The 21,301-nt window shown below is 36.6% G+C and overlaps 1 protein-coding gene across 7 annotated transcripts in view; it reads right to left on the reverse strand.

The window, feature by feature from the left end:
* The window catches only part of NPNT (nephronectin), a 69,838-nt gene that overhangs the window by 10,653 nt on the left and 37,884 nt on the right, over nucleotides 1-21,301 (reverse strand). For all 7 annotated transcript variants that reach the window (XM_081303592.1, XM_081303589.1, XM_081303586.1 and 4 more), the window contains 7 exons: nucleotides 20,466-20,585; nucleotides 18,965-19,084; nucleotides 17,262-17,396; nucleotides 16,835-16,957; nucleotides 14,866-15,258; nucleotides 2,043-2,129; nucleotides 1,476-1,574 (listed from right to left, as the gene is read on the reverse strand). In XM_081303592.1, coding sequence (XP_081159718.1) covers nucleotides 1,476-1,574; nucleotides 2,043-2,129; nucleotides 14,866-15,258; nucleotides 16,835-16,957; nucleotides 17,262-17,396; nucleotides 18,965-19,084; nucleotides 20,466-20,585 — 1,077 coding nt within the window. The remainder of the gene's footprint in view (nucleotides 1-1,475; nucleotides 1,575-2,042; nucleotides 2,130-14,865; nucleotides 15,259-16,834; nucleotides 16,958-17,261; nucleotides 17,397-18,964; nucleotides 19,085-20,465; nucleotides 20,586-21,301) is intronic.

Below are 21,301 nucleotides of genomic sequence, written 5' to 3' on the forward strand. Positions count from 1 at the left end.
TATAGATGTCTATATTTCCTCTGTGAAATAAAGTCAACATTACCTGCTTTATAGGGTAGAGAAGAGGATTAAATAAAATTAATGAGATGGCAAATAAGTTGGGACTATAGTAGGTATTCAATATATGTTGGATTCTGTCTTATTCATAGATACCGGGTCAATAATAATGTTTTGCTTAACCTCAAATGAGTAGGAGTAATTTGAGAAAAAGAATGAATGTGTGTACTCTGTGAGATGTTACATGATATATGTTTGATAAAAGAAATCTAAACACCCATTTGAATTTACTAAATATTCATATTTTTGAAAGTTTATTGCCGATTTTTATTTTAATATATTTCTGTTACAATGTGATTTTCAGGGATCTAATAAATATGGTTTTGGATAAATTTTTTTTAATACTTTGTTCTCAAAATGTACACTGGGGACTAGCAGCAGAGGTATCCCTAGGGAGCCTATTAGACATGCATGAAAATCTGCATTTTAACTGAAGTTGTAAGAGAACTGCTTTAACACATCCTAAGCTCTCTCAAGTTAACTTTTGTGTGTTTTGTGCTTTTCTATATACCTGGTACAGTATTTAAGAACTAGGCTTCTAAAATAAATAAATAAATAAATAAATAAATGCCTTGTATCATTTATTCTTTGAATGTAGAATCAGGAGAACAAAAAGAGAAAAATGAAACTCCTCACCCTTCCGTTAAGTTGGTCTCATTCAAAACAACAACAACAACAACAACAAAAACATTTTATTACTAAGGGAAGACAAAAGACAAAAACAAAATGTAGCTTATTTCCTGAAACTCGAAGACAAAACATAAGTACTAAAACTTTAGATAAATAGGAATTGTACAATTTTAAAGAATATAAACTTTCCAAGAGACTATATCTAAATCTACCTTTCTACTAACCCAGTCTTATGGAATGAGCGGTGGTAACTGGTAACTATTTTCCCTAGCATCTGAGTGAATTTGTTTTCAGAGAGATAACCAACTTGGCAGAAGTTTCCATTACCACCTTCTACTACCACTCAGATCTTTAAAAAAATATATTTTTAAAGGGTCATAATTGAAAATACAAACAGGGATCATTACCACGGCTGATATACCACTATATTTCTTTCTTTCCCTCCTTCCCTTATTTCCTTCCTTTCTTCCTCCCCCCCCCTCTTTTCTTCTCCTCTAAACTGCCACTACAGATAACTTGAAAATTATTTGCTAGAATAACTCTACATGTTTTACTTATCAAACTTTTTGAGAGAAATTAGCTGGCCTTTTAATTAACTTCTTGTCTTCCATAATATAATTCTAATTAATAGCTAACAAATCTGGCTCACTTAAAGCACATGAATACTGGCATGATCTTTTTTTTAACCCCATATATTAAGTAAAGACAGAGATGTTTTACAGTATACTTGATTAGTATAGGATCAAAATGAAAAGTATAGCAGGAAGAGGTAGATGAAATGGTTTTACCTGCTGGGTCCCTGATTGGTTCCCAGTGTAAGTCATTGTCTTTTTCCCTGATCCAGCCACAAAGTCCATGGTCAAAATTACAACTGTGTACCAGAACACCTACAAGGAAATGACCAGAAGGATGGGTAGATCACAAACTCAATAAACAAATTAATCTAAAGACCAGGGTATCTGTATAACAAGCATTCTCCCATCTCAACATTTAATATCCCACCAGAATTTCTTTCCATGAGACTGAAAGGAAATTACAAGAATCCTTTCTCAGCACAATTGTGTACATGTGCTCAGCTGCAAAAATAGAACACACGAATGTTGCCAAATCATGACCTTGTTACATCGTCATTTATAAAATATGATTTCCTTCTTGCAATTCAAATACCACCTTAATATATTTTTAAAAAGAGACTGATGATTCATAAGTATTTTTGCTCAAATGGTTTGACAGATTTGTAAAACACACACACACACATATACAAAAAATATGTATAATTTTCCCCAATAGGACTGAACAATCTATAATTTAAGTTGAAATGGAGGGAAAGAAGAACATATCATCCTAGTGCCTACCTGGATCATCCTTTGCTTCATCATCTGCACTGATTCCTCTTTCTATTTCAAATATTTCAAACAAGTCATTTGAAGGCTGCCGTGGAACTGCAAGAGACAGGTTTTCAGCTTACTTTTTAAATAAGGTATTGATAATAAAGCATTGCCTTTAACAAGGGTAGGGAAAAGCCCTGGACATTTCATTCATCTGGAAGCATCCAAAATACTCAATGACATTTCACATGAAGATTCATGAAGTTTATTCTGCAGTGATTTCTGTTGTCAAAATAATTTATAATGTAAAAATAATTTTCAAAATTTTAAAAATCCAACGTAAATATAAATTTTAAAACTTCATCAAGAAAAATACATTTTAAAAGAGCTTTGAATTTCTGGCAAAATATCAATCTCTATTAAATTCTAAAATTCATCTCTATGAAAGATACATTATTATGAACTTTAAATTAACATCATTGTAACTGATGAACCCTATATTTGCAGTGATTGGCTTCTACTCCCTTCCAGTGAAATCTGAACATTATTACCTGTACCTATTATTGTGTCTTCCTCACTTAAGCAGGTTCCCTGGTTCCTTTAAGATTCAGTCCAAACTTCCTAGTGCAGCATTTACAATCTACCCCACCCAAATACACAATACTGTCCAAACATGCCACTCATTTTCACGTCTCTGACCCCATGCTCTTGTTCTTGCTAATTAACTGCCATACTTCCCCTCCTTCAAGGCCCAGCGTAAATATCACTGGCTCTATAAAAACTTTCATGCCCCAGGCAAATTAAATTCTTCTCCCCTGTTCCCCAATAGTCCATATTTACACACTTCAATTTCACACTTTCTTAAAGAACCACAGGTATTTACACATATATGTGCCTTTCCCTCTGCTAGTCTCTGAGGTCCCCGAGGGCATCAATCCATCTTATTCATTTGGCATTTCCAGGGCTTGACCTGGTGACAGGCACTCAATAAGTGTTTACTGAGTGAATGCAAAGATACCATCAGAAACCCATGTACTTTGTCAACACTCTTCTTCAAATGACACAGCCGGACAGAGCTTAAGAATCCACTTAAAAATTGATTCACTTAAATTATTCATTTATTCATTCATTCAATGTGTATTTGATTCCTAACCAAATTCCAAGCACTGTGGTAGGCACTAGGGGGACAGGGTGAGCAGAATGAACAAGACCAACAAGAACGTGGATGGCATGCAGCTTGAATTCTAATGGGAAGAAAATACATTAAACATGGAGATAAATGGACACTGTAATTCTAAATTTCATACAGGCTAGGAAGGAAAAATGCCAGAAGATGTCACGGAGAATAACTGGGTTGGGGAGCCACGGAATGTGTGGGAATGTTGGTGGTGGAGGAGAATTCTTGGCCACAGGCCAGGGATTACTCCCTTCTCTTTGCCAGAACTTCAATTAATTAGCTCTATTTTTATAAGGCAGGGAGTAAAAGACATAGAACACCATGAAAAAGATGTCAGTCAAAAGGATCCTTTTTTCAAGGATGTTCCTATTATTCCTAGCAAGAATTTTAAATGGAAAATCCTATAATGTTTGCGCTAATTGTTTTTAGCCTACTACTTCTGGATATTTTTTTCCTTTTTGTTTCAAAAGTCAGAATTCTGAAGTCCCTTCCCATCTCACAACATGTAGTCACATACACCTAGCTGGACACGGATGGAAAAAGAGAGGACAGGACAGAAGACAGACAAGCTCCAGGGACACCATGATCAGTGGTGCCCTGGGAGTGAGGTGACCTGTCTCCCTCTCTGATGCCCCAAATGACCGAGGGCAATGACACCCACTAAATCTTTTATTTCCTCATTTGGGGCTCATTTTAGGATTTTTTGAGAATTCCTCCCCCCACATGAAGAACTGTCCAATGTAGTCTCTATATAGATGCGGAGGGACACAAAGATGTCCTGATAGAGGGCCTGTTTTATCAAGGGAGATCCAGGAGTTCCTCTCTGGGAGGAAGAATTTGAGTGGTCCATGCAAAAAGCACAGTGTTAGGGTCAGGGAAGAGGGAGGGTTCCAGGTAGTAGGTACACAAAACATTTAGAAAAAGGAGTTCAGAGGGGCAGGAAGATGCCCACAAACAGAGAAAGCACCATAGAATGAGGTTGAAAAAAGAAGGGATGATATCACACAGTAGGAAAAGAGCTGCCCAAGGAATTGATCATCTAACAACTTGCAAAGCATCAGATGGTTTGTTAACACTTTAGGCACTCGGGTTCCAAGAGCTACTTACTTCAGCATCGGATGATCATACACTGCACACGTTCGCTGCCATTCATTGGGACACACTCCAAGGAATTTAAAGATCTGATACACTCAGCAGCTATGAGTTCTTACAATTTTGTATGCTCCACTCTGTATCCCTGCCAAATCATTTAACCAATTCTCCTTCTTCACACTTACTAGTAACAATTACCATGAGCATCCCACAGAAAAGTCAAGAGAGGGTTCACTACCCACTCCCTGGAATACAGGGAGTATTTGTGAAAATATTAAGTAAAATAAGCGGTGGAAAGACGATTCAGGTGGTATTATCTTGTTAACACTGTACAAGAAACACAAAAGACTAGAAAAAAGAGAGATACTAGGCACACCACTTGTCAACATGCTAACAGTGCTAGTCTAAGCATTGCAAATGAAAGGGATGTTTGTTCATTTGTTGATTTATTTCGTCTCATAAAATTCTATAGTTTTAGATTATTTGAAAAAGAAAATAATTAAAATACATAAACAACTTTCCCAAAAGATTTAAAGAGAAGAGGGTTCTGCTGGAGCATACCTACACAGCAACTACATGACTGTTATTCATATTTTGATTGATCAAAGAGAATTTTGAATAGTTTTGATACCTGTTGTTGTATGTGAGGCTAACATTGTGAGTTTCAAACATTTTTCTTTGATTCAAATAACTATTTTATTATGCAAAAAATTTAAATTAAAATAAATGACTAGACTTGCCTGAAAACAGAAGTCTAATGAGGTGGACAATGATTTACAATTTCTCTAATTTATTCTTCTCTGCTTCTTATTTTGACTAATATTCAATTTATAAGAACAATAGACATATTTGATAAAAAATGTATCTGATATTCTCTCTATAGTTGGACTATCAATGCTTAGAATGGTATAACTAGATATTTAAAAAAAAGGATAAGAGAAATGCTAGCAACACAAGTCCTCTACCTATCTTTCCACTAGCAACACAAGTCCTCTATCCATCTTCCCTCCCTTCATTTCGTCTACTCTTTTTTTTTTTTTTTTTTTGGTACCCAGGATTGAACTCAGGGGTACACGACCACTGAGTCACATCCCCAGCCCTATTTTATATTTTATGTAGAGACAGGGTCTCACTGAGTTGCTTAGTGCCTTGCTATTGCTGAGGCTGACTTTGAACTCACAATCCTCCTGTCTCATCCTCCTGAGCCGCTGGGATTACAGGTGTGCAGCACGGGATTGGCTCGTCTACTCAGTTATGCAATCAGAGAAGAAAATGAACTGGGTAGGAGGTGCCAGGCTAAAAGCTAGTTGTGAAGCAAGGAACAGACTCTTGCCTTCATGGGATCTACGTTCTAGAGGTGAAGACAGACCTCTGACAATTTCCCCAGGTAATTCTTTAAAGAGAAGCAGAAGACACTTCACAAGTGTGGGGAACGGAGGGCTGGCTTAGCTAGTCCAGGGAGGAGAGATCTCATAAAAATCTTCTCTAAGAAGTGACGTTTACACTAAGACATGAAGGATGAGTTACTGTGAGCGTAGGCCCTGGAGGATGGAAAGGCAGAGCACCAGAGTAGCTGCAGAGCTTACAGGCCTGGAAAGGCAGGCTGTGGGAAGAGGGCACCACATGAAATCTGAGAGGCAGGTGACTCTGCAGGACCTTTTACAGCCTTGTTAATATTTTGGACTTTATTCTGGCAGAAACTGGAAGCCTCTGAAGAGTTCTAACAGAGGCCTGACAAGATCAGGTTTGCATGTTAAAATCCTCATTCGGAGAGTGAACAGGGAGAAGGTGAGAGTGGGTGTCACCGGGCATTCAACACTAAAATAACATAAGCTAAAGAATGTTCACATGCTTTTAACAATTTCCTAAACATTTTCCTGCCATTTGGTCAATGTTTTATTCACCAAAAAATATTCTCAACGGTTGCTTCTTACAAACTTCTGCATAACTAAAGGGAAGGGAACACACAAGTCCTGAAGCAAGCACACAACAGGACATAAGCTTGGGTGGACTGGGCTCAGGGGCACAGGACTTTTTCATAATGGTTGCAAAGCCCTGGGGCCAGTAGAAGGAAGTAGCCGCAAAAAGAAACAGTACTTCCTGTCAGAAACTCTGTACAAGCAATTTCTTTTTTCTTTTTTTTTTCCTGTAAATATCTTTCTTTCCCCCTCCTTTCTGGTTGTATACAAAGTATATTCATATCCATTCGTGTCTTCATACATGTACTTTGGATAATGACGTCCACCACATTCCACCATTATTGCTAACCCCCTGCCCACTCCCTTCCCCTCCCACCCCTCTGCCCTATCTAGAGTTCATCTATTCCTCTCATGCTCCCCCTCCCTACCCCACTATGAATCAGCCTCCTTAGAGCCGAGAGAACATTCAGCATTTGTTTTTTGGGGGATTGACTAATTTCACTTAGCATTATCTTTTCCAACTCCATCCATTTACCTGCAAATGCCATGATTTTATTCTCTTTTATTGCTGAGTAATATTCCATTGTATATATATGTCACATTTTTTTTAATCCGTTCATCTACTGAAGGGCATCTAGGTTGGTTCCACAGTTTTGCTATTGTGAATTGTGCTGTGTACAAGCAATTCTTATGATTTACATTTTTTCTGGGGATGTGATAATATATAACACATGTCCCTAAATGAGGTTTCTCAAATAGTCAACTGTATATTTTTACCCAGAAAACACTGAGAGTAAGTACACAGAAGTAAATGTAAATATTGTCATACATATCATTTACTGCTAAACTGCTTGCAAAGAGTCAATATAGCAAACTGTAAGCATTACTTATTGAAGGTAAGTTTGCAAATTCAGTTTCTATTCTAAGGTGGTTTGCAGGACATTACCCAGGCCAGTTCTGGCATTTGTTGTTGGACAAAAAGATTAAAAGATAACACTGCCTTGAATTCTTTGTATGCTTCAGGGTTTAGTTCATTGAAGGCAAAGGTACTTATGTAACTATCCTTATTTTCTTGTGGAAAAACCTAGAGAATGGAGGGGGGATAAATGACAGGGATTTTATGAGGCAGTCCCTCCTTTCCCTCTCTCCCTCCCCTGCCCTCACTTCAGATGCAGAACATATGCAGTAGGAAATAAGTTCCTGCAATTTCCTTAACCACATTAGAGAAAAAAATTAGCTATCTATTGATTACTAGCAATAAAAAAAAAAGGTTGATGGCCTCACATAAATAAGATTTTAGCTTGCCAACACTTTCATCCCACAGGAAGAATCTAGAGTTCAAAAGACACCCAGGCTGACAGTAATGAGCAGAACTGGAAAAAATTAAACCTCTGGTATAAGGTGGAACACAGACACAGCTACTCAGTCAGGAGCCCAATCTTTGTGACACACCTCTTGCTCCTTTATGTATTATAGTGACTTTATTATAAAGTTTCAGAACAACTCTGAGGCACTGTCTGAGAAATCCCAGAACAAATACTTAAGTGATGGTTCTTTTCTGAAGCATGCCCTAAGGGTGGTAACACTTTTCAAGATCGAGAGAAAATTGGACAGGGTTTGTCCTCCTTCCCTCTTCTAAGCCAAAGGAAACCACGAGGGTTAGGCTCACCAGGACTGAGTCCTACAAACCTCAACTCGGGTGTTAAAGTAAACTCTCCTAAGTGTTACTTTGAGTACAGCACAAAAACTTGGGGGATGGGGTAGTGGGGCAGTGGAGAGAGCTGAAGCCCATCTATTCTAAGGGTCAGTTGTTGACAGGCTTGCCAAAAGAATCTATTATAGGGAAGAAAGGAAGAAAGGAAGCTTTGATTTTTGATATTCACCAGACCCATCATGTAAGTTTCCCATGTGCAGGTTCATCTCTGAGAAGGCAACTAACATTGTTTTCACAATAATGAAGTTGAGGTGAGGTGCTGTTTTTCTTTTAACAACTGTGTAACTTGGTGCTACAAATACCTAAATGAAACAACTATTCAAATTATTTGGCAATAAGCAAGGGAAGTACAAGTTAGCAAATTTCGATTTCATTTTCTCTATTCACATAATAGCTAGTACTTGCGAATAAATTTGTTTCACAAAGAGACTGTTAGCCAAAAATAACATTAAAATGGTAATGAACTATAATAAAAAAGTATGAAAAAAATATGAACTCAGAACTAGAATATAACATAAGATTGTCTTTTTATGAATTGGTTAGGAAATGCTATCATTACTATACAAATGAATTCAATGTCAATAGTTCTGGTAATAGTTAATATGTATGCAGTTCTTACGTGGCAGGCACTACTGCAAGAGTTTTACATGCACCTTCCCATCTAACGCACACAACCACTCACCGAGGTATATACTGCTATTATCCCTTACAGATGAGAAAACAAAGGCATAGGAAAATGTAGTAACATGATCCAAATCACAGAGTTGCTATGGTACTTTTAATTATAACTCTATAGACAAATGTGAAAGCCACTTTAAAAAAAGAAATCTGATTTCTGACTCTGGTCACATTCACCGAGAACTCAATTTATACTTTCTGGAGAGAACATTTTTTCTTCTTTACTAGCCACCATAGGAGTCAATTAAAATATAAATCAAAAATCTTGAAAACTTTCAGAATTCACAACACCAGATCCTGACCTATAAGCACCAACAACCCACTCCTTCAAAACACTAGCAGAAATTTAATCTTGAAGGAGACATCAAGCATCTCAGGGTCTCAGTAGGCCTTACTGTTTACTAGAAAACAAACTGGTTTGAAGACCTTTTCACCCTTCCGTAGAAACAATCTTTTTACTCATCACCACAGAGAATAAGAAAAAAGAGACCGTAATATTTCCATGACTAAGAACGATGGGATCAAACTAGCCACAGGCTGTAAAATCTGTAGAAGAGAAACAAGGGAAAAAACCCTCAGGACAGCATGCAGCAATCAGTAAAACAAGAAACAATTTTCTTCTGACTGCTGGGTACTTGGAATTTCAACACATTCTCATGTTTTATTACAACACAGCAACAATGAGGTTAGATCTCTGGTATGGACACTCACAAGATCACCTGAAAACATATTAATTACACAACAGTCTATAATCATGCATCTATATTACATATAAAAACACTTTATGAAAGACATATTTAAGTCACATTTTTCATTTGTTATAATGCTAGATCAGAATGCATTTTTCCTTAACTTTCCTCTTTATTGTGCACCATATAGATACATACATGGTGTTTAAGTTAGCTTCTTTGTTGCTTTGACCAAAACACTAGACAAGAACAACTTAGAGGAGAAAAAGCTTATTTTGGTTTCAAGAGGTGTGAGTTCACAGACTGCTGACTTCATTGCTCTGGGTCCAAGATGAGGCTGAATATCACAGGGAAATGGCAGTGGAGGGAAGTGGCTCGTCTCATGGTTGCAGGGAAGTGGGATGTGAGCCTCAGGGAAGATAATCTTTTCTAGGGCACATCCCTAGTGACCCACCTCCTCCAGCCATGACCTACCTGCCTACAGTTACCACCCAGTCAGTTCATTCAAAGTAGGATGGACTGATTAGTTTACAGCTCTCATAATGAAATCATTTTACCTGTGAATATTCCTGTATCAACAGGGGCTTTAGGGGCATATCTCATATCCAAAGGCACAACATCCTACATCTGGCTAATTCTGTCTCTATCTAAAACATGGTTCTGTGGGTTTGAGCCGCCATTATGGTTTAGAGAACCCATTACCCAAAGTTTGTTCTGCAGATCAGCAGCATTTACTTATAAGCTTGATGGAAATGCAGTCATGGGTCCTACCCCAGGCCTACTGAGTCAGTCTTCATTTTAACCAGATTCCCATGAGATTGATATATTAGTTAAAGCCTGAGAAGTTCTTTCCCTAGAAAGTCTGAGTAAATCTGCTGTAGGGATTAGGAATCTACATCTTAAGTAAGGATACTACTTATTCTGGTTCAAATGGACTTCTGTAAACACTTTTTTAAGGGGAAAAAAATCTGCTTGCTTCTTGATACAATATTCCTCATAGTAATCTGAGTCTCCTAGCTAAAATAGAACATTTCTGACAGACTCACTTGTAAAAAAAGTTTTGAAAGCTTAAAATTATAAGTTAATGAAAACTTTAATAAAAATTTTAAAGGCAGAATGTCCAAAATAAAATTAACATGAATAAGAATTTCCCAGGAATACCTTTTCAAAACACATATCTCACTCTCCTGCTGGGAAGAGGGAGATTATATTACCACTGATCCTTTGCCTAAGGAATCATTGTTATAACAAACCACTGTTATCTATGAGGATGGGAATGAAAACTTCAAAAATTATTTCATGATGACGACAAGAATATAATGAAAATCACCCAAAACATGTCCACGGTTACTATTTTGGTCTTTTTTTTTTTAACAGACTTTATAGACATACAGGCAAATGTAGACTTGAATTTTATATCTTACAGGGGTCAAGTGGTATATACTCTTTTGTAATCTTTTTTTTATTTAACATTTATTTTTATAACATGAGAATTTTCTCAAGTTACTAAATATTTTCCAAAAGACATCATTAAGTCACATAATTTTTCATTTATTGTAATGCTAGGCCAGTATGCATTTCCCCCCTACCTTCCTTTACTTCAGGTTCTGCTTAAAAGCTGTCTTATTTTTTTTAGACGGAAATAGCTCCTTCCTACCTCTTCTGACACCATGTTTTTGTCTGTGGTGCCTAGTCTCCAACTTTCTAGCAATCCCCTGTAGCACATTTCTGGTATTTATACAGGCATCCTATCACTTAAATCTGCTTTTCTGGTTTTAGTCTACCTAGCATCTTTCTGTTCTCCCTAGGTAACATCAATTTCTGCCACGGATTCTGACTGCTCCAGAATCCCAGATCAACCCATTAGTCTCAAAAGCCACACATTGAGAGCTAATTAGCAAGGGCTATTAGGTTTTGTGAAGAATTATCTCTATATGAATTAGTTCAGCCCAGATTGAACTGAAGTTGGATGTAATGAACTCTAATTCAAACAGTTGAATAATCGCATGGTTAAATTTATTTGGGAAATACTGCTTATATTAACCCTCTCCTAGAGATTTAATAATTACCTTAGCATTAAGAAATGGCAATTAAAGTTTTAAAAAGTCTTAAGCTAATTTAACTTGGCTAAACCTAGGATTTCTCAAATGTATTTGACCTCAGAAGTTTTTGGGGGCATACAACTGCATAATATTTCAGAGAAAACACTTTAACACATTTTGAGAAGCACTCTCTGTCCCACTAATGAAAATACAAGAATTTCATGCTTTGGAGAGAACTTCAGTGCTGCTCAAATCATGCCTAAAGGATCAGCCCTGCAAATATGCTGATTTTCTTCTAATCACATTAACCAAAAAAACCCCTAGATTTATTTTTAAAAATATGTGCTTAGTATTTCATTACACCCATGAAAGAGGATTTCTTTAGTTATATATTATTTAAATTCTTCCCATCATGGTTATTTACAGTAAGTAAATAATTGTTTCCATTTCATAGTAATTTGTCTTTCACAGAATTTTTACTTGTATTATCTGTGATCCCTGAAACCATTCTAAGAGAAGGCAGGCCTGGGTATGGCCTCCATTTTACAGATGAGAAAGCAGAGATGGACAGCATAGTAACTGTTCCAAGTCACATAATCCAAAAGTAAAAGAAGCCTGAATCCAAAGTAAGTCTCTTCTGAGTCAGTGTGGTCTATCCTTTGAAGTTGCTAAAAACACCTCAGTTCTAATCCTGTGCCTTTTGCCATTTCTTAACATGATATTTACAATTTAGAAGTACACTGGGGATTTTCCACAGAATATTTCCTTTTAATAGCTATATTATGTTGTATTAGAATAAGAGAAAGATCCTGATCCTAATCATTTGGGTAAGACTATCAGAATCCACAAGTGAAATCTAGCTAATTCAAGCATATAAAAGGTTCCTTAGAATGTACAAGTCAAAAGTTTGAGGAGAAATCTAGACCAGAGATGTTTTCTTTTTCTTTTAATTATTTTTAGTTATACATGGACACGATATCTTTATTTTGTTTATTTATTTTTATGTGGTGCTGTGGAAGGAACCCAGTGCCTCACATGGGCAAGGCAAGCGCTCTGCCACTGAGCTGCAACCCCAGTCCTGGAGATGTATTCTTATAATGTTTTTCTTCCTTGGTTTTTAGAATATCTTCACATTTTTTCTCAAGGGGGCAATGCACACATACACACACACCAGCACACTATAAAGAAAACCTCTATTTCACAGTCCCTCCCATTAAAAATTGCCTTTCTATGTAAAGAAATATACAACTGAAGTATATTTGGAGGAGACTGTAAAATTACAGTCATAATTCTAAAAATTCATGAAATGAAGACAGCCAAATTCTTTTCTGAGACCTGTAAAAAACATGATGTTTTAAGAAGTTTTATTTAAAAAGTAAAGAAAATATTCAATGAATGAATAGTACTGAACTAAAATAGTGCTTATGTCCCTTTCTGTTTTCATAGTGAATAGACATTAGTCATTTTTTTTTTCTGAATTGAAAACTTGGAATCATTTTCTCATTCAGAATATATCACACACAATCACAAGGCAGCAAGTAAAGAAGGGTCCAAAATATTCTCTGTGCTAAAGTGAACCAGCAGCTATTGCTGAAGATGAATGAGTGGAATCTAATTTTCGACAGCCATATCTGCAGGCAGCAATGCTATCTGTGGCATGCAACAGCCTTGGCACAGGATCAAGGTAACCAAGTCCCTAGAGCATGTCTTTACGATTGCACTCTCTTGCAATGAGTACTTTCAGGCATCACTGGAACTCTGCATTTCCCCCAACTTTATCCTGCTAAAGTCTAATGGCAAACATCAATGTTGTTTTCATTTATTTTTAACTCACATGTATGTAGTCATGAAGAGGAGTAATGGAAAGAAAGAATGGAAAGGACTTTTTAATAAGTGAAAATATTATAAGAGATGTTCAGAAAAATGTTATCTGTGTTAGACTGTATTTATTAGAGTAAACTGCAATTATTGATGACTTTTACCTTAAGGTAGAAGAGTAATGTAAATAATCACTAAGAGATAGAAAAAAACAGAAGAGTAGAGAAGAGAGAAAGCACAGACAGGAAGAAGAAATTTTTAAAAATATGTAAATCAAACATAAACAGATATACTCATACAAAATGTTCATTTTGAACGCTACCATCTAATTTTCCTGAAGATTATACTGATTACCTAAACACACACAATCACAATAAAATCAGAAAATCTCAATCTGTCTTTAAATGATCTAAAAATGACCTAAAGGAAAAAAAATTGAGTCATACAAACTCAAAAAAAAAAAAAACCTTGAATTTTGTCTTTTAAAAAACACTACCAAGATAAGTATTCTATTCACCTAATAAAAGGCACAAAGTTTGATTCTGTCCTGGGGGATGGAAAAAAAAAAAAGAAAACTGGTAATGTATAAAGAAGAGGAGGGAGGAGGAGTGGATGAAAAGATAGTTAAAAACAAGCAAAGCCAAACAGGACAGATCGATAAATACAGAAACAGATAAAAGCATGTGGATTTTTGTCTTGCAATAAGAGAACCACCTTTTCTCTTCAAAACTCACTTCTCTTCCCGTGACTTCTATTTCCAGAGGTGGTACCACCCTTTACCTAGTCACCTGTTAAAAGCTGGGAGTCTTGAGTATAATGTGGCTCCAGTCCAGAGCCAATCACCAGTTTTCAGCAAATACAAGGGGTAGCTGTCCCACCTCCCCATGTCTCCCTCATGTGACACTCCAGTTTATTGACAGTTTTTGCAGGTCAGGATGTTTCCTCCTCTCATGCCTTTGCTGTGCTGTCTCCATTAAATATAATGCATTCTTTTCTCATTCCTTTGGTCCCCTCTCAGGAAACCTTTCCTGAATGCTCTGTACCCAAATGTGACTAGGTACCCCTTTTCTCTACTTCCATAATGTACACAAATCTCAATCACTAACATAACACCACAGTTACCTCCTGGACCACTGTCTTTCTCAACAGACTGTAACCTTTCCTGATTTATCTTTGCAAACCCAATGCTTAGTACATGCCCTGGCACTCTAAAGGGCATTAAAAAATGTTTACTGAATGAATGAACAAACAGTGAGATTAAAAGTTTAAATGGCATGCGGCAGGGTGGGGTGGGGGGGCTGGGGTTATGGCTCAGTGGCAGTATGCTTGCCTAGCATCCATAAGGCACTGGGTTTGATTCTCAGCACCACATTAAATAAATAAATAAAGGTCCATCAACAACTAAAAAATATTATTGAAAAAAGTTAAATGGCATGGGATATAATAAGTTCCCATCTCAAAGCTTTTAAGTAAATCTGACTATAAGGGAATCCCCATACTAGGTACAAGCTATAATCAGCCATATGACTTAGTGACAGTCTTTCCAGTTTTACACACATTCCTTCCTACTTGTCTGATTATACTGACTCTTTACATAGCTCTTGATAATATTTATCAATAGGAATATAAGACTTTCTACAGTTAATTCTTTTTATTAGTTTATTCTTAAGACATGGCTTATGAATGTCTTTTAAGAAAGTGGTAACATTTATGTGACTTACTGAATACATCTCCTCTGGGTTTCTGAGGATCTGTCTGTATCCTGTTGTCAACTGTAACTCCTCTTGCAGATGTGCTTGTAGCTGGTTCTGCAGTTGTCAGTCTGGTAGGTGGCCTTTCTGGGATGGGTGGAGGTGGAGGTGTTCTGAACTCTGTTGGCAGGGGTGGTGGTGGAGGAGTGGGCTGTGGTATTGGCTTTGGTGTAGGTCTTGTTGTTGGCTTAGAAGTAGGCCTGTTGGTAATGACAGGAGGAATATATGGTGTCTTCAGAGGCCACCTAGTACTTCTGACATCAGGAATCCAATTATTATCTCCTCCATCACCCTTTAAAATGGTACCATTTCCCTTTGGTACATGAATTGGACCTGAAGGCTCAATCATGACTTTGGGGATATCTGAAAGAGTCAAAATATTTAAATTAGTATATAACCATTTCTAACAAGCGAAACACCAAAATTAAAAAAAAAAATAGAAACACATGGGGCTGATATACAGTTCAGTGGCACAGAGCTTACCTAACATGTACAAGGCCCTGGGTTCAATTCCTAGTGGGAACTCTTACACAAATTAGTTTCATTTTGCATGTTTAGATTATTCCTTACTGTAAGTTATACTACTTTCCAAATAACAAATGCATGTACAAATGTGTGTGTGTATATGTGTGTATGTATGCAAAAAATACAATGGTATTTCTATAATGAATATGTATTATTTGAGCACAAAAAGTTTTAAATAATTGTAAAGAGGCGATGAGAGGTTATTTTTTTTTAATATACAGAGACATAAGTTTTTTTCCAATATGAGAAATGTAGAGAGTCTAATGTTAGGTGTCCAGTGCTACATGTATATCATAAAACTGTTTAGAATTGTCTAAAGATTGATACTTTTCTCATCTACTCTTTATATAAATTCAATTCATGTAAAAACAAAACAATTGATTAGATGTTCTACATATGGTTTTCCTTTCCCTTACTAATTTATACAACTTCTGTCTAAAAAAGAAATTTTCAGAGGTTACAAAGATCATCTGAGTAAGCTTTACCTTTGATAATCTTCACCAAAAATATCAATATTCATTCTGCCTGGAATGATAAAGTCCAGACTAGGAATGACTGCATGACCCCTCAAAAATCCTCTAATCCCTTGATTTTATGCCCCATGGTTTTTAGTAAATATTTCACTCAGGAAATTTTAAATATTATCTAATGTTGCATGAAATGTATGCTAAATTATGCCTTTGGTTTGTAAAACTTTCATCTTAGAGAAAGTTTTATATATTTATTTTTCATATTTATCTGCAATGTACCCACGACTCCAAATACAGCTTGTAAAATTTTTAAAAGAAAAATAGTTCTGATTTTAGAGGAAATAAATATGGAAATTCTTTTTTTATAGTAGAGGTTGGAGGTGCAAAACAGAGGGACAAAAATGTGGAATATATTCACAATTTAATACTAATGACAAATAATTATTTCTGATTTTTATTTTTAATTAAGTACCAGGGATTGAACGTAGGGGCACTATGTCATTGAGCTGAGTCCTTTTTATTTTTCACTTTGAGACAGGGTCTTGCTAAGTTGCCCAGGTTAATCTTGAACTTCTGATCCTCCTTGCCTCAGCTTTGTAAGTAGCTGGGATCACAGGAGTACAATACCATGCCCTGCTTTGTTTCTGATTTTAACAAACCCAAGAACTCTATAGGTTCTTTTTCTTAGGTAAATAGAAGTTATTTAGAGATTTTAGTAAAAAAAAAAAAACTCTGATGTTTTAAATGTTAGGATATATTACTGGCTTTTAATTTTTTAAAATACATGAGCATGTGATTTTATTGTTTGTGGAAAGCACAGACCAGTATTACTAAATTATATGATTTTGGTAACTAATTATGTCCCTTATCTTCCCTAGCAATGGCCTTTGTAGGATCATGTATTTCCTGCTGGAATTTAGAGCTGGAAGACAAGTGTTACTCACAGACACAAGTGAATCCATCACCATGGTATCCATCTTTACATTTACACTTGTAGGACCCATGAATGTTGTAACATCGAGCAAAGCCACTGCACTGATGCTGCCCAAGGGAGCATTCATCTATATCTGCATCAGGAGGTAGGAGAAGAAGCAGTTTATCTAGCAGACAAATATGATAATATGCAAAATATATTATGCAACTTCAATTTTTTTTTCTTTTTTGCAATGTGAAGGACCATGTAAAACAAGCAAATAAACAGAAGAAATAAAGTACATATATTGGAACTACTAGAGGTTGAACTGGATGTTAGTTGGTTTGCTTAATTTAATGCCAATACCTTTCCCTGTCCCTGATATTTAACCATCACCACAATTAAAATCCCCTACATTACTATAGAAAGAAACAACGCAAAGCGATGATGTTCATTACCGTGACATTGGTATTTGCCTCCAATGTACATGAGGTCGAAGCCTTTATGACACTTGCAGATGTAACTCCCAAAAGTATTGACACACTGTCTAAATCTAGGGCAGGAGACTCTTCCAGTAGCACATTCATCGACATCTAGAAACATAAGTTAATTGCATTTTAGGCATGTTCAGATGGAGCGGGCTTTAAAATAAATGACTGACTGCAAACTGTTACCTGGCACACAACAGCTCATCATAAGTGGTATCCAGCTGGCTGCCACCACAGGCAACATAAATTCAACATCTCCAAATTTCAGCTCATCCTCCTAAATCAAGCTGTTCTTTTCTCATACCCTATACACATACTGCACTGTGACTACCCAGTTGCTTAAAGTAGAAACATGAATCATCCTTGACAATCCTCTTTCCCTTAAGTCCAACATCATCATGTCAAGATAATTCTACCTCTGAAAACTTTATTGGAACCTGTTTACCACCACCACTACCCTATCCCAAGCTACCATCTTCTGTGTTAGACAGTTAGGAAAGTCTCCAATTTGGTGTTTTCACTGCTTATCTTTCCCTTCTGCAAAGCATTGCCTACTGCACAGTCAAAATGACTTCAGTAAAACATAAGATCACATCATTGTTTACTTGCTTTTTGAATTAAATCCACATTTCATCTTATAACCTTGAAGGCTCTGCAATCAATAGCCCTCACCTACAGCACTGGCTGTATCATAAGCCACACCCTGCATGCTCACACTCTGCACTTAACCACAAAGACTCCTTTAAAAACCTCACAGGCCAACCTCTCACTGGAGTACCCAGCAAAATTTTCACCTCTTGACACATTCTTCACATGGCTAATGGCCCATGTCTTACTGTGGGAATTTTCCTTACCATTTCTAATACAGACTCTTTCTGTTTTTTTTCTTTCTTAGTATTTCATGTTAACACTTAGCTTGGTCTATAATTTTATCATGGGTTTTTTCTCTGACTTTCCTACTAGAATGTCCATCTCATGAGGCTCAAAATCTTGTCTGCTCTACCCATTACTATATATCTACCCATTACTGTATATCCAGCACTTAGCAAAGTGTCTTCACCACATGCTAGATCCTCGATAAACTCTTTATATACATGATCTTGTTCAATCCTCACATTGGTTCTACGTAGCATTATTTTCTCATTTTAAAGATAAGACAACCTAGGCTCAAAGAACAAAAGTATCTTGCCTAACCGAGGTTACATACCTAGTATGTGGCAGAGCCAGGCTGGGAACCAAAGCCCAGATTAATCCACAATTATACATTGCCATCTTAATTTTCCAGAAAAATATCTAACCCCCATGTTGCAACACATATAATCCAGCCCCTTCTACCTTGTCCGCTTTATCACTTCATGGCTCCTCCTTGCCTCTCATATTCTAAAAATACAGAGTTCTACTTGTTTTCCTGAACATTATGCTCCCTTGAACCTCAGTGTTTTTGTACACATGAATCCCACTGCCCAAATCTTCCTTTGGTCCCTCCCTTTTGGGGAAACAAGGCTTCCAGGTGCATTCAGAGTGGGGTCCTCTTCTGAGACATCTGATACCTTCTGGTCTATAGCTAATTACCTGATATCAGTAACTGCCTGCTTTCCTAATTCTATTACCTTCCACTTCCTTTCTCTATCCTATAGAAGCTGTTGATAAAGATGTTTGATGTTACAACTTACCCACACAGGTCCTCCCGTCAGGAGCCAGCTGCAGACCTGGGGAGGGGCACTGGCACCGGACTTGCCCTTTAACAACATCGCAGCCATACTGACAGTTTGCCATGGAGCATGTTAGGGCACCTGTAAAGAGAGTGACTGGCTGACTCAGAGAAGTAGAAAGAAAAAGCTATGATTCAAAAAACTATATTCTTCCCTTTTCCTAAAATCATTGACAATAATCAACAATGCAGACATAGAGGCCTCAAATTAACCAACACTTTAAAGAAAGTTAAAAAAACATTGTGAAGAAAGGGGAAGGGATGGGGTGGGGGGGGTGAACCCTTCGGAAGGATAATTAGGAAATAGACCAGCTTTCATTGTCTGGAGATTTTTAATGTTTTTAAATAATTACATGATAAATGTAAAACTTTATCTCACATAGATTATCTGGATTTTTTTCCAGTGGCCAACTGAAAAAAATAGCAACACTGTTCTTAATCAAAATTTTCAAGCAATTGTCTTAGCTGCCTAGCAAATTTCTCTAGAGGACAGCAGATTTCCCAGAGTTGCACAAAGTTAGATGATTTTAGCATCACTGCCATATGTTATTAAACATGTATTCACCTCATTCCAGAAAGTTCCATTGCTATGTCTATACAATGCAAAAATAAAATTAGCATTTTTTTACTTTATAAAATGCAATGTAGTTAAATGTTAATTTGGCAAAATAAAAACTAAGTCACTAATTGTGGACTATCATATAAATGTAAGTTCAATTAGATGTTCACCTTTTAGAGAATTTTAGGGTATTGTCCCTTTTATAAATACATCTGATAACAGTAAGAAATGCCATACATTTTCTTTTCTTACAATGATCCTCATGAAATCTACTTTTCTGATGTTGTATTTATTTTTAATTTGAAAAGAATTTTTATTTTAGAAGTGATAAACTGTTATAAAAGTCTAAAAATCTCATACTATTATAAAGAAATATAAAAATGAAGTGAGAAGGTATATATGAATGATTTATAGTCTCTCAACAGACCTGATGGATTATCTCTGTGTGGTACCCAAATAATCACTAATGTTTTGTTTTGTTTTTAACCTGGAATAGTTATCCTAGACCCAGGTAAAAGTTAGAGTTAAACATATTAGAAAAAACATTAGGAAACATTTTCAGTTTTGTGATTTTTGCTCTAAATACCATTTTCAAATCAATTTAATACTGGCACCCATAGTAAACAACATTATACATCTAAAATGGGTAAAACAAGATCATATCTCAAAATAAAAGGGTGGGGATGTGGCTCAGTGGTTAAGTGTCCCTGGGTTCAATCTCTAGTACCAATAAAATAAAATGGGCACCTCTTATTTTGATTTTCATTCCTCAGACAGACATCAACACATGCACTTGTCCTGTTCAGGAGGGCCCTAGAGGGCCACATTTGCAAAGGCATGCTATCAGAGCATGTCAGATATCAAGCCCAAAGCACTCATAAAACAGTTAAGATTCTTGACATACTTGAGCAGGACCCATCCGGCATAAGCATATATCCGTTGAGACAGTAGCACTTGTAGCTGCCGAAAGTGTTCATGCACCTGTGCTTACAGGGCCGAGGCTTCAGGCCACACTCGTTTAGATCTGCAAAGAATGTGGGTTCAAGCAGAAAAATCACAAAACCTCAGCACTAATGTAAAACATTTAAAATGCATCTCAGTATCGAAGGATGAAACAGAAAAGTGACTCAAATTATGGCAATCTTCCTTTATGTAAGAGATAAAGCCTATTCATGCAGTCTTCATTTGAACATTACCCTGGGGTGACCAGGAGTCGCCATGACTGATGTAGATCTCTGTTCATAAAGGACAGTTATGAGGAATCTCCCCCAACCTGTGTCTGCTTATCATCCCCAGAAAGTGCAGAATACTCACCTCCTGCTGGGGCAAACTCTATCAACTCACCTCCTCCTGGGGGGCTCTAGTGACTCATCTCCTCTTGTGGGGCTCTATCACCTATACTGACTGCCAATCTGCTCAAAATACCTGTGTTCCTACTAGAGTCACATGCCATGATGTGACCCTACTCTTTCAGTGTCTTCTTTTCTCTGTTTTAAAGAGGGCACTACATGAGCATTTTACTTTACAGAAAAGTACATGAATTTTAAAACATTAAACTGCTTTGACCTTTCCACAGGTTAGCTATATTTTCAGAGAATAAGAACTATATGAATTAGAGTTACCATTATTGTAGTTTCTCCCATTCAATTTTGTAGATTATGTACTGATCTTAGATTTAAGAAGAAAATTGAGTTTCCTACTTTAGTAATGCATTCAAGTCACAAAATAAACTTTAAAAAA

This window comes from Spermophilus citellus (genome assembly GCF_964194105.1).
Source record: "Spermophilus citellus genome assembly, chromosome: 8".
NCBI lineage: Eukaryota > Metazoa > Chordata > Mammalia > Rodentia > Sciuridae > Spermophilus > Spermophilus citellus.